General features: G+C 44.1%; 1 protein-coding gene across 1 annotated transcript in view; it reads right to left on the bottom strand.

Annotated features, from left to right (window-relative positions):
- The window catches only part of dhx33 (DEAH (Asp-Glu-Ala-His) box polypeptide 33), a 49,443-nt gene extending 36,679 nt beyond the window's left edge, over positions 1–12,764 (bottom strand). Inside the window, exons 1-3 of the mRNA XM_063031558.1 lie at positions 12,549–12,764; positions 6,530–6,690; positions 26–253 (exon numbers count right to left, since the gene is read on the bottom strand). Of these exons, the coding sequence (XP_062887628.1) occupies positions 26–253; positions 6,530–6,690; positions 12,549–12,726 (567 nt within the window). The 5' untranslated portion in view covers positions 12,727–12,764. The remainder of the gene's footprint in view (positions 1–25; positions 254–6,529; positions 6,691–12,548) is intronic.
- Between the last annotated feature and the right edge of the window lie 914 nt (positions 12,765–13,678).

Genomic DNA, 13,678 nt, shown 5'->3' with positions numbered 1-13,678 from the left:
TGTGGTTAGACTATAATTTTTGTACCTTCAATGGCATTTTACTGAGTTCCTTCCTCTTCCTCTGGGCACTTTTTACAATGCCAAAAAGAACATCTGTTTGTATAGTCCTTTCATGGGCCTCATCGAGAATCACAATACTGTAACGGCGCAACAGAGGGTCCAGCATGGCCTCTCGGAGCAACATCCCATCCGTTAAAAACTTGATTTTACTCTTGTGTGATGTCAGATCTTCAAAACGCACAGTGTATCCAATCTGTCAATTTACAATAAATACAACATAATTCATGGAAATCAGAAGGCAAGGTTTAAGTATTGGGAATACAAAGCAGGTCAGTCAGTATCTATAAAAACAAAATGAAGTCCCTGCTTTAGAAATTCATTCCTCATTACAACTGAATAACGACGAGATTGGGAAACTAGCAGTAAGGAGTGAAGGGCTGGTCAACAAATGAACATCTTTGTTTTCAAATCACTCACATCTATAACCTCCTTTATTTCATCTATCATTCCGAGAACTCTGCACTCCCCTAGTTTCAATCTTTATCCATCTTCGAATACATTTTCATTAAATCACTAGAAATAACTTTTCTGAGGTAAATTGTGCCAAATTGTCATTGCAAACACTGAAGAGGGTGAGTGATGGCGAGGTGGGTTTGGGGATGAGTGAGATGGTGTGTTGTAGAATCGTTGCAGATAGAGTTCCAATGCCAATACAGCTGGCCCGGGAGTGAGGCTGGATCGCTCTGGGCACTGAAAGAAGAAGTCAAGGCCCGGACAGGGGAGATTCGATGCCCATACAACCGGCCTGGGCGTGAGAATGGATCACTCTGGGTGCTGAGCTGATAGAAGAGCTAGAGAGCGGCTTTGCCTGAGTGGTGAAATCTAGATCTGGAGCGAGTTGCTGGGCAGCCTGGTCTGGGCCTTTCACAGCAGCGGCGTCCGGTCACGGTGCAAGGTACAAAACGCTGTTTGGACAATTTAAATGCCAGCCTAGATCGGAGGCCAGAGCAGATTTCGTTCGCCCTCCGTGGTGTTCACTCTCCTCTCCAGGGCAAGAGCCTTTCACTGTTCCGTTGTTTGGTCAACTTAAACGCCAGCCCAGACAGACTGAAAAGACAGGGTGTCAGTTGGGGCAAGAGCCTATTTCACTCTCCATGCTGAGGAACAGAGCCTGCCCCAGCTGCTGTGCTCTGTGCTTGCTATTATGATGAGCTGATAAAGCGAGGCTTTGGGCTTACTCCAGGGTTCAGATCTGAGGACTCAAGCTTGGTTCAGAATGCCGTTGTTTGCATAACTAGTATTTTTTTCTCTTTCTCTTGTGCATCAAGTGTTGGTCTTTTATTTTTATTTTTTAATATTTCTTTAATTGGGTGCTTTTGGGTTTTTTACTTTGCAGTTACCTGTGAGCAAGCAAATCTAAAGGTTGTGTAATTTATACAGTCTTTGATAATAAATGTACTTGAACCTTGAATCTCTCTCATCTTCCCAAGACTACTCTAACTTTCCTCAAAGTTACAATTGGCTTATTACTTTCACATATTCTGGGATACAGTACAACTTTGTTCTGAATGCCATCTATACAGATCATTCCAAATAAATACATTGAGGTACCACAAGGGTAAAACAAAAGCAGAATGCAGAATATAGTGCAGGTAAACAAATTAAGAGGCTGCTTTGATTCCAGATCTCCTATACAAGCTTTTGTGAAGATGCCTGCATCTCCACTAAAACAATCACCAGCTTCAGCAGTGATAAACCCTGGTTCAATACAGAGCTTAGACAGTTGTGTCTGCAGAAAGAAAATACCTATAAGAGTGGAGATAGAGGGGGGTTCAAACAGGCCAGGTACAAACTGGGGATGGCAATCATAGCTGTCAAGTACCAATATTCAGTCAAACGGGAAAACCAGCTTTCTACATAGGACTGTTCTTCAGTCTGAAAAGGCATTCAATCCATTACCAACTACAAAAAGGTGATACCCCCTGCCCAGATGACTCCCTCCTCCAAAACATATTGAACAAGTTCTACTGCAGATTTGACTCACAGATCACACTTCAAACAGCCCCTCTGTTGTCTATTCAGTAAGACCATCACCAATGCCCTACATGTTTTTTTCGTCAAGGAAGAGAAGGTGAGGAAGCTGTTCAGAAAGCAAAATATCAAGGTGGTTGCTGGCACTGACTCCATCTCCTCAGCCACCCTTAATACTGCACTAAGCAGTTCTCCATGGTCTTCACAGACATTTTAGTCTGTCTTTTAAACTATGCACTGTTCCAGCATGTTTCAAGAAATCTGTTGTTATTCTGGTCCTCAAAAACAAAAAAAAATCATGGGAGTCAATAACTACAGGCCAATTGCTCTCACATTAATCATAATGAAGCCTTTTGAAAGGATGATCATGCCATTTCTCAAATTATATCTCAGAATTTTCTAGATCTTCTACAGTTCACCTACAGAGCCAACAGATCTGTGGATGACACAGTTAACGTCTTGACTTCATACTAGAGCACCTCAACTCCCCTGGTAAACATCAGGATTCTTTATTGATTTCAGTTTAGTCTTCAATATCATCCTTGAACTTCTGAAAGAGAACTCTCCAAATTTAATGCACCAGGTCCCATCTAGAGGGGGAACACAAACCTCTTCTCTGAAAGTGCGAATACAGTATCTCCTCTGTGACCAGAGGCGGTGTGAGAGACACATCCTACTCTCTCAACGTTGGTGTACCACAGGGGTGTGCCCTCTCCCCTCTCCTATTTTCCCTGTACACCAATTACAGCATCTCCAGTAATCCGTCAGAAAAACTGAAAGTTTGCAGACAACACGGTTACTGAATTAATCTCCGGAGGCGACATATCCAAGTACCACTAGGAAGTAAATAGGCCAGTGCCATGGTGCAGTCACAACAACTTGGAGCTGAATGTCATCAAAATCATGGAGATATGCATCGACTTCAAGAGAAATGCATCTCCTCTCCATCCACTCATCATCAACAGTTCAGACTCCTGGGGATCATTATTTTGCAGGACTTCTGGTGGGAAAACCACATCTGCTTTATTAGCAGAAAGGCTCAGCAAAGGATATACTTCATGTGGCATCTGGTAAAATATCATCCTCCCCAGAACATTCTGGTGCAAGTATCTATACTGCCATCGTAGAGAACATCCTCAACTTCAGCCCTTACTGTCTAGTTTGGTGCAGCATCCTCTCGCAGCACAGAAATATTACAGTGAACTGTTAAGTCAGGAGAATCGGTCATTGGTTGCAGTCTACCAAAACTGCAGGATTTGTTTATGTCCAGGACAAAGAAGGGAGGCAGGGAAAAAAACAATACGGACACTACCCACCACGCAAACCGTCTTCTTCAAAAGCTCCCTTCTAAAAAGCATTACCGGAGAAAATTCACGCCATCTTAAAAGTTTCATCCTGAAGCAATTAATCTGATCAACCATTCTGTTAGCCCACATGAGCTCCCTTCTAATTTTTAATCCCGTTTTCTATAATGCTATTTACACTGTAAACACATGCTGGTATTGATGCATCTATGCACATTTTATTCCACATCTATTCTTTAGTTCCTAGTTTTATTTTTATATAATTCTTTATTCTTTATCATTGTTGAATGTTGTTTTTATGTTGCATGTCATGCCTGACCAATACACCACAGCAAATTCCTAATATAGTGAAATCCGGTTAATTGGGCCATCGGTTAATCAGGGCAGCCTTCATTTGAGACAACTCTGGAAAATAGGTGGGATTCCCTTTGTTCATTTGGGACAGTATGCTGCATAATTGAGACCGGAGACTTGCCAAGCAGGTTCTAACTAGCATCAGTCACGCACACTTGTGTGGCCATTAGATATTACACTGTGCTTACAGTGAATAGTCTTTAAATAGCATCAGTTGCCTGTTTTTGTGTCTGATAGTTGATGAGAAATAAGCAGCAAGGCAATTCTGAACTGGTTTGCTCACTGTAATTTCAAGCATTAGAGATACCAAAAATGGCCAGGAAAGGAAACAAAACAATTTCACTTCTTCAACTAGTTTAGGAACAATGAAGAGTTTGAAGGTATCGACATTATCTTGAATGTTACAATAAAAATGAAGATTTGGAGGATGCAATCATCGAAATTATTGTATGAAGACAGTCCATTAGGTGTCTGCGTTGATTTTGCTCATTGCATACACCAGATGAATTTCTCCGTTGATAACTAATAGGAACAAAAGCTGTTTTAAGGTACTGTAGTACTATTGGTAGGGTTCTAATTTGTTCTGTATTTCATTTAAATACATAATTTGTTACTCTATTTGTCTTTATATACATTTTTAACTATCTCCAAGTAAAGTTGATGAGGTATATTGAGAATCAAGAGTAAACTGGTGTATTATTTATAAATTTTTACAGTCATAGACTTTAAATTTAAAAGAATAGTATAATTAGAACAAAGGTAATGAGTAGATCTGCACAAGAGCAGCTTGCAATGATTTGCCACATCCATCACCATCTCTATCCTCATTAGCCACCAAGGGTTATCAAATCTTTTCCACAACGTGGTGACTTCAGCTGTGGTAAAAATCTTATACTGTTCTCTAATAACATCACTGTGTTTCCTTTCACATACTAGAATGAAATTTAAAAAAACATGTTGTCCACCATTGGAGACAATGAGTAAAACTTCCTGACCTTCATCATTGCCTTGGACAGGCATAGGAGCAGACGGTGTGGAAAAACATGTAACTTGGAGATGGTGAATTGTGATGATATTAGGCGGGAACTTTTGGGAACAGATGTACTCAAGGAAGTGTGATCTGAAGGGCCTGTGCTGTGCTAAATTATGTTCTTAACCACCCGTACCATATGTTTTTGTTGACAGAGGAACATTCACAGGCATTAGCACAACATTCAGTTCCATTCACGATTCCTCCACCAAAGAATTCCAGGCCTGATGAGTGGCAGGAAACATTTGAGTCACAAGGGAGCCTGGCAATAACCTTGTCCAACGAGACAGTCTAGCCACTTGTCCTTCGCATTGAATGTTAACTCCCAAACCATCAGAAATTAGAGGGTCACCATAGACCAGAATCTCAATCGGACCACAAACATAAATACTGTAACTATAAGAGCAGGCCATAGGCTGGGTTATTCTGCTGTGAGCGACTCAGTTCTGACATCCCAAAGGCACCACCTACAAGGCACAGATGATGGATGGGGTAGAAAGCTCGCCACTTGCCTCCATGAATGAATTTCAGTGATACAGAACTAGCTTGACTCCACAACAGAATGCCTGATTTGCCACTGCATCCACAAGTGCACTGTGACTGCAGTGTGGGATTCTACAAAACACACTGCAGTAACTTACCAAGTTTACTCCAATAGTCCCCAGCCCAGCTTAAACATTTATGCAACAATAAGAGCAAGAAGAATGGGTTCGTAAGAACACCATCACCTGGAGGTTCTCCTCCAAATCACACACAATGAGCACCAGCAAGTCTTTTGCCAGCCCTTTATCGTTGCTGTCTGCAAATTCAGGACCTTCCTCCATTGAAGCAGCTTGAGGTAGCAGCTCACCATCATTTTCTTGATTAGAGATTGGTAATGAACACTGCCTTTGCCAGCAATGACCGCTTCATGAAAGATGACTCCTAAAAGTGCTTCACTCTTTGCTGCATTTTCTTTGGCTCATGTCCCCTCCAGTAATACATTCCGTCACAGTTCTAATCTGCTCAGTTCACTCCGGTCATCATTCAGCATGATACAACTTCATGATCAGCTACATATTTCTTAAAGAACTACTTACATGTAAATAATTAAAACACCAGAAAATAGGAGGACTAGTGCCGGACCATGAAGAACCGACCGGAAATAGCTTTTCAGTCACAAAGCCTGACAGATTGTTTCCTACTCCTGATTCTGGATCTTGTGAGTTTTTAACTCTCCTAACCAGTCTGAAATATTATCCAGGGAGATCCAGGGAGGGAACATCACTGTTAGAAAAAAGCTAAATTGGTTGCACGTACACCCTATGTTGAATGTACATGATAAATTGATGCCCTTTAAATGAAAATGATCACTGTGCTCCTGAATGTTTTGTAACAGTTCGCTCACCACCAAAGGAGGCCGATTGGTCAGTAATTGAACTACTGTGCATTCTCTTTTTTTTTTAAAAAATAATGTCAGAAGAACTTCATTACTTTCTGTAATTATCAAGAATTAGAAAATGATATGTAGATGTGTACTTGCAGAGCTGAAACACAAACTATGAGCATATGGCCTTCTGAGTTGCAAATGTTATGATTTTAAACTGAAACAAAGACAAGCAGAGCCCAAGAACAACATAACTTTAACACTACAATCCTCACTGGCTTGGACAAGCTCACTTTCGGTTTATAGTTGCTGCAAACTCTCACTATAAAACATCACGCTCCAGGACTCTTTACCACTACCTGTCAAGGGCAGTTAGGAATGGGCAATAAATGCTGTCTTGTTACTGCACACACAGTCAAAGTGAAGAAATAAATTAATCCTTACCAATGTGCCCAATTCTGTTTTCTTTTCCTCCGAGACTCTTGCTGCAAGTGATATTGCTGCCACGCGCCTAGGCTGCGTAATGGCAATGACACCATACCCTCCGATGCTAGCTTCATAAAGATACTGAGGTATCTGTGTCGTCTTCCCAGAACCTGTTTCCCCTGAAATTCATAAAGTCAATTAAATGTAAAATTATAATTCAATTTCTATTAAAATAATACAAATTCACTGACTCTGATGAAGCATTATCATAAATATTCTTTCACAAATGACCCCTGGAAACAGAGGCAAAAATCTATTCAAATTGAAATAGCAAATTCTAATTCTACAGGTCAAGACCACAGCAGCATTTTCAGCCAATCTGTAGAGTTCATCCCCATCAAAAGGATCAGTACAGTACCTGACATATCAGAAATGCAGAGTACAATATCTAAGGCCACATACTTCACCATCTGCTCAGTTTGACTTATTTGTTGCTGTGTGCAAAATGGATATTTTGGTTGCAAATGGCTGTTTCTCAAAGAATGAAAACTGATATAGAACACAATATTGTGCCTTTGGCCCACGATGTGTCAACCAATATAAATCTACACCACAATCTTCCCTCCTACACAGTCCATAACCTTCCATTTCTTTTCTTATATCCATGTGACCAAGTGTCCCTAATGTATCTACTCTATCAGCACCCCCAGTTGTGCATGTCAGGGCCCAACACTACCTCCAACATCTTCCCTAAACTGTCCTCCATTCATATGAAATGGATGCCGTTTGGTATTGTCTACTGGGCCTGGGATAAAGTTGCTGGCTGTCTATTCTATCCCTGCCCCTCAATTTTGTACACCTTTACTAATCATCTTCATCATCCTTCACTGCAAAGAGAAAAGCCCTAGCTCACCCAACCTTAAGACATATCCTCTAATCATGTCAGCGTTCCAGTAAATCTCTTCACCCTCTCTAAAACTTCCACATCCTTCCTATATTGAGGGGACCAAACTGAACTCCGAGTGTATTCTAACCAGTTTTATAGAGCTGTAACAACACCTCACGGCTCTTGAACTCAATGCTCTGACCGATGAAGGCCAACACTCCACAGGCCTTTTTAATCGTCCTATCAACTAACACAACAACTTTGAGGGATCTACGGACTGACCCCAAGATCACTCTGTTCCTCAACACTGCTAAGAACTCTGCCATTAACCTTGTACTATGCCTTCAAATTTGATCTTCCAAAGTGTATCACTTCATACTCTCTAGATTCACCTCCATTTGACACTTCCCCGATCAGTGCTGCATCCTATTAATATCTTAATGTATCTGACAACTTTCTACATATCGATACTTGCAACCTTAGTGTCACCTGTAATCTTACAAAACCACACCTCCACTTCCTCATCCAAGTTATTTATAAAGTATTACAAAGAGCAGGAATCCTAGAATGGATCACTGCAGGATACCACTAGTCACTGACCTCCAGGGAGAATACACTCCCCCTACTTTCTGTGGGCAAGCCAATTTTGAATCCAAAGTTCAAAGTACCTTCATTACTTAAGTATGTGTACTATATACAACTTTGAGATTTGTCTCCTTACAGGCAGCCACAAAACAGAAACCCAACAGAACCCAATAAAATAAAAAAGACGACCAAACACAATGTACAGAAAAAAAACAAATAAAAGTATGGAAAGAGCATCCAGAACTGAAGTTCACAAAAGTGACTTCAGAGCCACGAAGCCAATCATCACTACAGCTGATCCAGAAGCCCAATAATTGCAGGCCACAGCCTCAGCTCAGCGCAAAGGTAAGTAAAGCTCATGAAGCATTAAGCTAATTTACAGTTTAAGATGGCGCTGGTGAAGGACAGTGATGACTTGCCAATGGCAAACAAAACAAATTAAATGGCTACTACTTTATTAATCACACTTTTTTCCAAAAACGATCACTGCAAACAATGGCCTGTAACTTCTCTGTGGGAGTTGAGCTTTTGAACCACCTGTACAACCTGGCATTTTTGCGGTGTGAACTGAAGTCTAGAAGGAGGCGTCCATGAGCCAAATAGCGGTGGCAAGGCCCAGGCCTGAGAGTGGGAAATGCACCAATATTGGTCAATGCTGGAGTGGACTTGGAGGCGACTCGATGGGACGAGACAGAGTAGAGGTGACGGGGCCTGGGCCCAGGCACGAGAGTGAGGAAATACCTGAGGCTTAGCTCAGTGCTCTGCAAGGTTTACTCGCCGCTGCGCTGAACTGAGGCTGCGGCCTGCAACCAACGGGCTCCTGGATCGGCTGTTATTGACTTCGTGGGGAGAACTCACTTTCATGAACTTCAGCCCTGAATGTAATTCGCTTACTTTTACTGTTTGCACAATTTGTTTTGTTTTTTTGCACATTGGGCCCTCTTTTTTTATTGGGATCAATTGGGTTTCTTTGTTTTGGGTCCTGCCACTTTGACTCCACTCGTACCCGACCATTCCAATCAGCCCAGCGCTTAAATAAGTCAAACCTCGAGCCTTTCCTCACTCTCAGGACCGAGCTCTGCCACTTCGAATCACCTCCAAGTCCACTCCAGCAATGGCTAAACATTGGCTCATTTCCTGCTCTAGGCTTCGGGCTCAGGCCTCGCCGCCTCGACTCGATACACACACGCCACGCTGCAACCATCCTGCACCATGCAGAAAGTTTACCTAGATCCCTTTCTTCCTGAATGAGCCTACCATGAGGAACCTCATCAGATGTCATACACTGCCCTGCATTCACCACTCTACTTCAATTTGTTGCTTTGCCTCATAAGAAACATTAAGAAATAGGAGCAGGAGTCGGTCATCTGGCCTGTCGAGCCTGCTCTGCCACTCAATAAGATCATGGCTGATCTGGCCATGGACTCATCTCCACCTACCTGCCTTTTCCCCGCAACACTTAATTCCCCCACTATGCAAAAACCTATCCAACCTTGTATTTACTGAAGTAGCCGCCACTGCTTCAGAAAACTCAATCAGACTCATTCGACATGATCTCCCCATCACAATGGCATGTTGACATCTCCAATAAGACGATGCTTCTTCAAGTGTTTGTACATCCTATCCCTAACACACTGGTTTATCATTTGCAGGATTACCCGATTACCTTTCATGAATAACAAAAAAAGTATTTGCCATCCTTCAATCATCTGGGAGTACTGTGGCCAGGGAGCATAATGGTTTAACACCCCAGAATCTCCTCCCTCACTTCCCATATTAACGCTGGGTATATCTCATTCAAACCCAGGGACTTATCTATCCTAATGCTTTTCAGAATCTCTTTCTTAACCACTGTATTGTCCATCACATTAGCTTGTTCTATCATGATTTCACATACATTAAAGTGCCTCTCTCCAGTGAATACTGAAGCTAAATATTAATTAAGAACCTCCTTTTATCCCCGATTGGTTCTATCCTTACTCTGGTCATAACTGTGTTCCTCACGTATGTGTGGAATGCCTTCGGATTTTCCTTAAACCTATTTGGCAAGGCCTTTCACATGACCCCCTTTAGCTTTCCCAAGCTCCTTCCTGGCTACCTTATAGCTCTCAAGAACCCTGTCTGTTCCTTATTTCCTAAACGCCAATTATGCTTCCTTCTTCCTTTTAACTAAATGTTCAACCTCTCTTGTCGACCATGATTCCTTCACCCTGGCATCTTTTCCGTCTCAGTGGGACAAATATCCAGAATCCCATGCAAGTGCTCCCTAAACAACCTCCACATTTCTGCCCTGCATTTCCCAGAGGACATGATTTACACTTTACGCTCCCAAGGTCCTGCTTAATACCATTGTAGTTATCCATCCCCAATTAAATACTTAACCATATTGTCTGCCCCTATCCCTATCCATAGCTATGCTGAAGGTCTGAGAGCTGTGGTCACCATTTCTAAAATGTTCGTCCATTGACAGCTCAGTCATCTGACCAGGTTCATTACTTAGTACTAGATCCAGTATGGCCTGTCCACATACTATGTCAGGAATCCTTCTTGAACACACCTAACAAATTCTGCCCCATCTGAACTTTTTGCACTAAGGAGGTGCCAATCAATATTTGGGAAGTTGAAGCCACCTGTGGTAACAACCTCATTAAATTTTGCAACAAACAAGTCTCTATAATGGCCACTACATCGTAATTCCATGTACTGATCCATACTCTAAGTTCAACGATAAATTTATTATTAAATCCATATATGTTACCATATACTACCTTGAGATACATTTTCCTGCAAATATTTACTGGAAAAAAATACAATAGAATTTTATGAAAAACTATTCATGGAACTAAAGATGTTAAGAAAAACAATTTGCAAGACAAACTGTGCAAATAAAATTAACACTAAAACATAAGTTGTGAAGAGTCCTTGCAAGTTAGTCAGGTTGTAGAATTAGTTCAGAAGAGTGTTTTTTGAAGTTATCCACACCAGTTGGTTATAACTGTTCTTAAGCCTGATGGTGTGGTACCTCCTGTCCCATTGTAGAGAAGAGAGCATGGACTGGATGGTGAGGATCTTTGATGATGAATGCTGTTTTCTTGTGGCACTGTTCTACATAAAATCATTTTTAGTACCTCATACATCAAACACATTTGAACCCATCCAACTGAATGTATTTATCCTCTATTCGCTGCCTATCCTTCCTCAGGATCTCTGCACATTGCATCTACCTTTACACCAACTGGACTATCACACTGATTCCCATTCCCCTGACAACCTAGTTCAAACCCTCCCCAGTAACTCCCGCAAACCCGCCCACAAGGATATTGATCCCTCAAGTTCAGGTACAACCTATCCTTTTGTACGGGTAATATCTGTTATAAGTCTGAGATGCTGCTCCCACACCAACAGCCACGCAGTTACCTGTCATAACCTCCTACCTTCACCTGGTTCTGGGACTTAAACTACCTCGGGGGGGGTAACGGGGAGGGAAGGGTGGAGAGGGTTGAAGGAGAGTGAGAGGGGGAGGGGAGATATGGGGAGGGGTGCGACGTCCGCCTGTCCAGCTCCCGGGGGAGGCGGGGTTTGGGTAGTGTGGGAGGGTGTGTGGTGACACCAGGCCCCTGGGGCAGTGGGGTGTGTGTGTGTGTGTGTGTGTGGGGGGGGGTGTGGTGACACCAGGGCACTGGGGCAGCGGGATGTGTGTGTGGGGGGGGGTTGGGTAGTGTGGGGGGGGGATTGGGTAGTGTGGGAGGGGGTGTGGTGACACCAGGGCACTGGGGCAGCGGGATGTGTGTGTGGGGAGGGGGTGTGAGGGTGTGTGGTGACACCAGGCCCCTGGGGCAGTGGGATGTGTGTGTGTGTGTGTGTGTGGGGGGGGTTGGGTAGTGTGGGAGGGGGTGTGGTGACACCAGGCCCCTGGGGCAGTGGGATGTGTGTGTGTGTGTGTGGGGGGGGCGGTTTGGGTAGTGTGGGGGGGGGTTGGGTAGTGTGGGAGGGGGTGTGGTGACACCAGGCCCCTGGGGCAGTGGGGTGTGTGTGTGTGTGTGTGTGTGTGTGTGTGTGGGGGGGGGGGGGGTGGGGTGTGGTGACACCAGGCCCCTGGGGCAGTGGGATGTGTGTGTGTGTGTGTGTGTGTGTGTGTGTGTGTGTGTGGGGGGGGTGGTGACACCAGGCCCCTGGGGCAGTGGGATGTGTGTGTGTGTGTGGGGGGGGTGTGGTGACACCAGGCCCCTGGGGCAGTGGGATGTGTGTGTGTGTGTGTGTGTGGGGGGGGGGCGGTTTGGGTAGTGTGGGGGGGGGTTGGGTAGTGTGGGAGGGGGTGTGGTGACACCAGGCCCCTGGGGCAGTGGGATGTGTGTGTGTGTGTGTGGGGGGGGGGTGGTGACACCAGGCCCCTGGGGCAGTGGGATGTGTGTGTGTGTGTGTGTGTGTGTGTGTGGGGGGGTGTGGTGACACCAGGCCCCTGGGGCAGTGGGATGTGTGTGTGTGTGTGGGGGGGGGTGTGGTGACACCAGGCCCCTGGGGCAGTGGGATGTGTGTGGCGGGGGGGGGGTTGACGCGCTCACCCACCTATAATGATGGCGGTATCCAAATGACGGAGCTGGCCGATAAGCTTGGCCCGGGCCCGATAAATAGGCAGATCCATACGCTGCTGCTCCATATTGTGAGCGAACACATAGTTCCTCCTGTAGCCGCCCCCCACCGACGACGTCCTCAACCGTTTTGCCGGCGGGGGCCGGGGCTCCATCAGACCGCCGGAGATACCGGAAACACGTCAGAAACCGCGCCGAAACAGTATGTCCACATGTGCTCCCTGCTGCTGGTTGCGTCATTATCCTGCGCTCACATTCAATGGTCCTGAAAGTGCGGTTGTTACCACTGAGTCGCCGGGTACCATCGGTAAACTAGTACTGTTTACACTTGCAGTGCTGAGTTAGTCAGGCATTAATAGTGGGATCTTAGTCTGGTCAAATGTAAAGGTTAATGCCAGGACGATGAAATGCAGTGTCTTAGTCCATAGCTCTCTGAAAGTAGCTGCCTAGATTGACAGGGTTGGCAAAGGTATGGCATGCTTGCCTTTATTGGTCGAGGTATTGAGGTAAAACTCGGGAGGTCATGTTGCAGCTTCTGGTTTGGTCGCAGCAGAAGTCTTGCATTCAATTCTGGTTGCCTTATTATAGGAAGGATGTGGAGGCATTTGAGAGAGTGTGGAAGAGATTTACTACCATGCTGCCTGGATTAGAGGGTACGTATCATAAGGAGAGTTTGAACAAATCTTTCTCCTTCTGGGACAATGGAGGCTGAGGAGGTTATTAAGATTAAGAGAGGTAGAGTATGTTTTCAAAATTTTTCTGGAGAGCATTTGGGTGAGAGGGCAAGTTCAAAGGCATTTTTTCAACATGGACAGTGGGTGCTTGGAATGTGCTATCAGGGGTGGTAGAGGAAGCATTTAAGAAGATATTAAATGAACAAATTAGCAGAGAATGGAGGGATATGAGTCTTTGTTGGCAGAAAGCATTAAGTATCATTATCTTAATTAGTTTAGCACATTGTAGACCAAAGGACCTGTTCCTGTATTATACTGTCCTAATATTCACAGGGACAGTAGGAGAGTCAAAGGTATTAAAGAAACAGAAACATTGGAACTTGTTCAAGAGAACTGTTTTACAAGGCAACAGAAATGCTGAAATCTGGAGCAA

Source organism: Mobula hypostoma, chromosome 23 (assembly GCF_963921235.1).
Source record: "Mobula hypostoma chromosome 23, sMobHyp1.1, whole genome shotgun sequence".
NCBI classification, from domain to species: domain Eukaryota; kingdom Metazoa; phylum Chordata; class Chondrichthyes; order Myliobatiformes; family Myliobatidae; genus Mobula; species Mobula hypostoma.
Note: the sequence above shows the minus strand (reverse complement) of the source record. Positions and strands in the feature narration are given on the sequence as shown.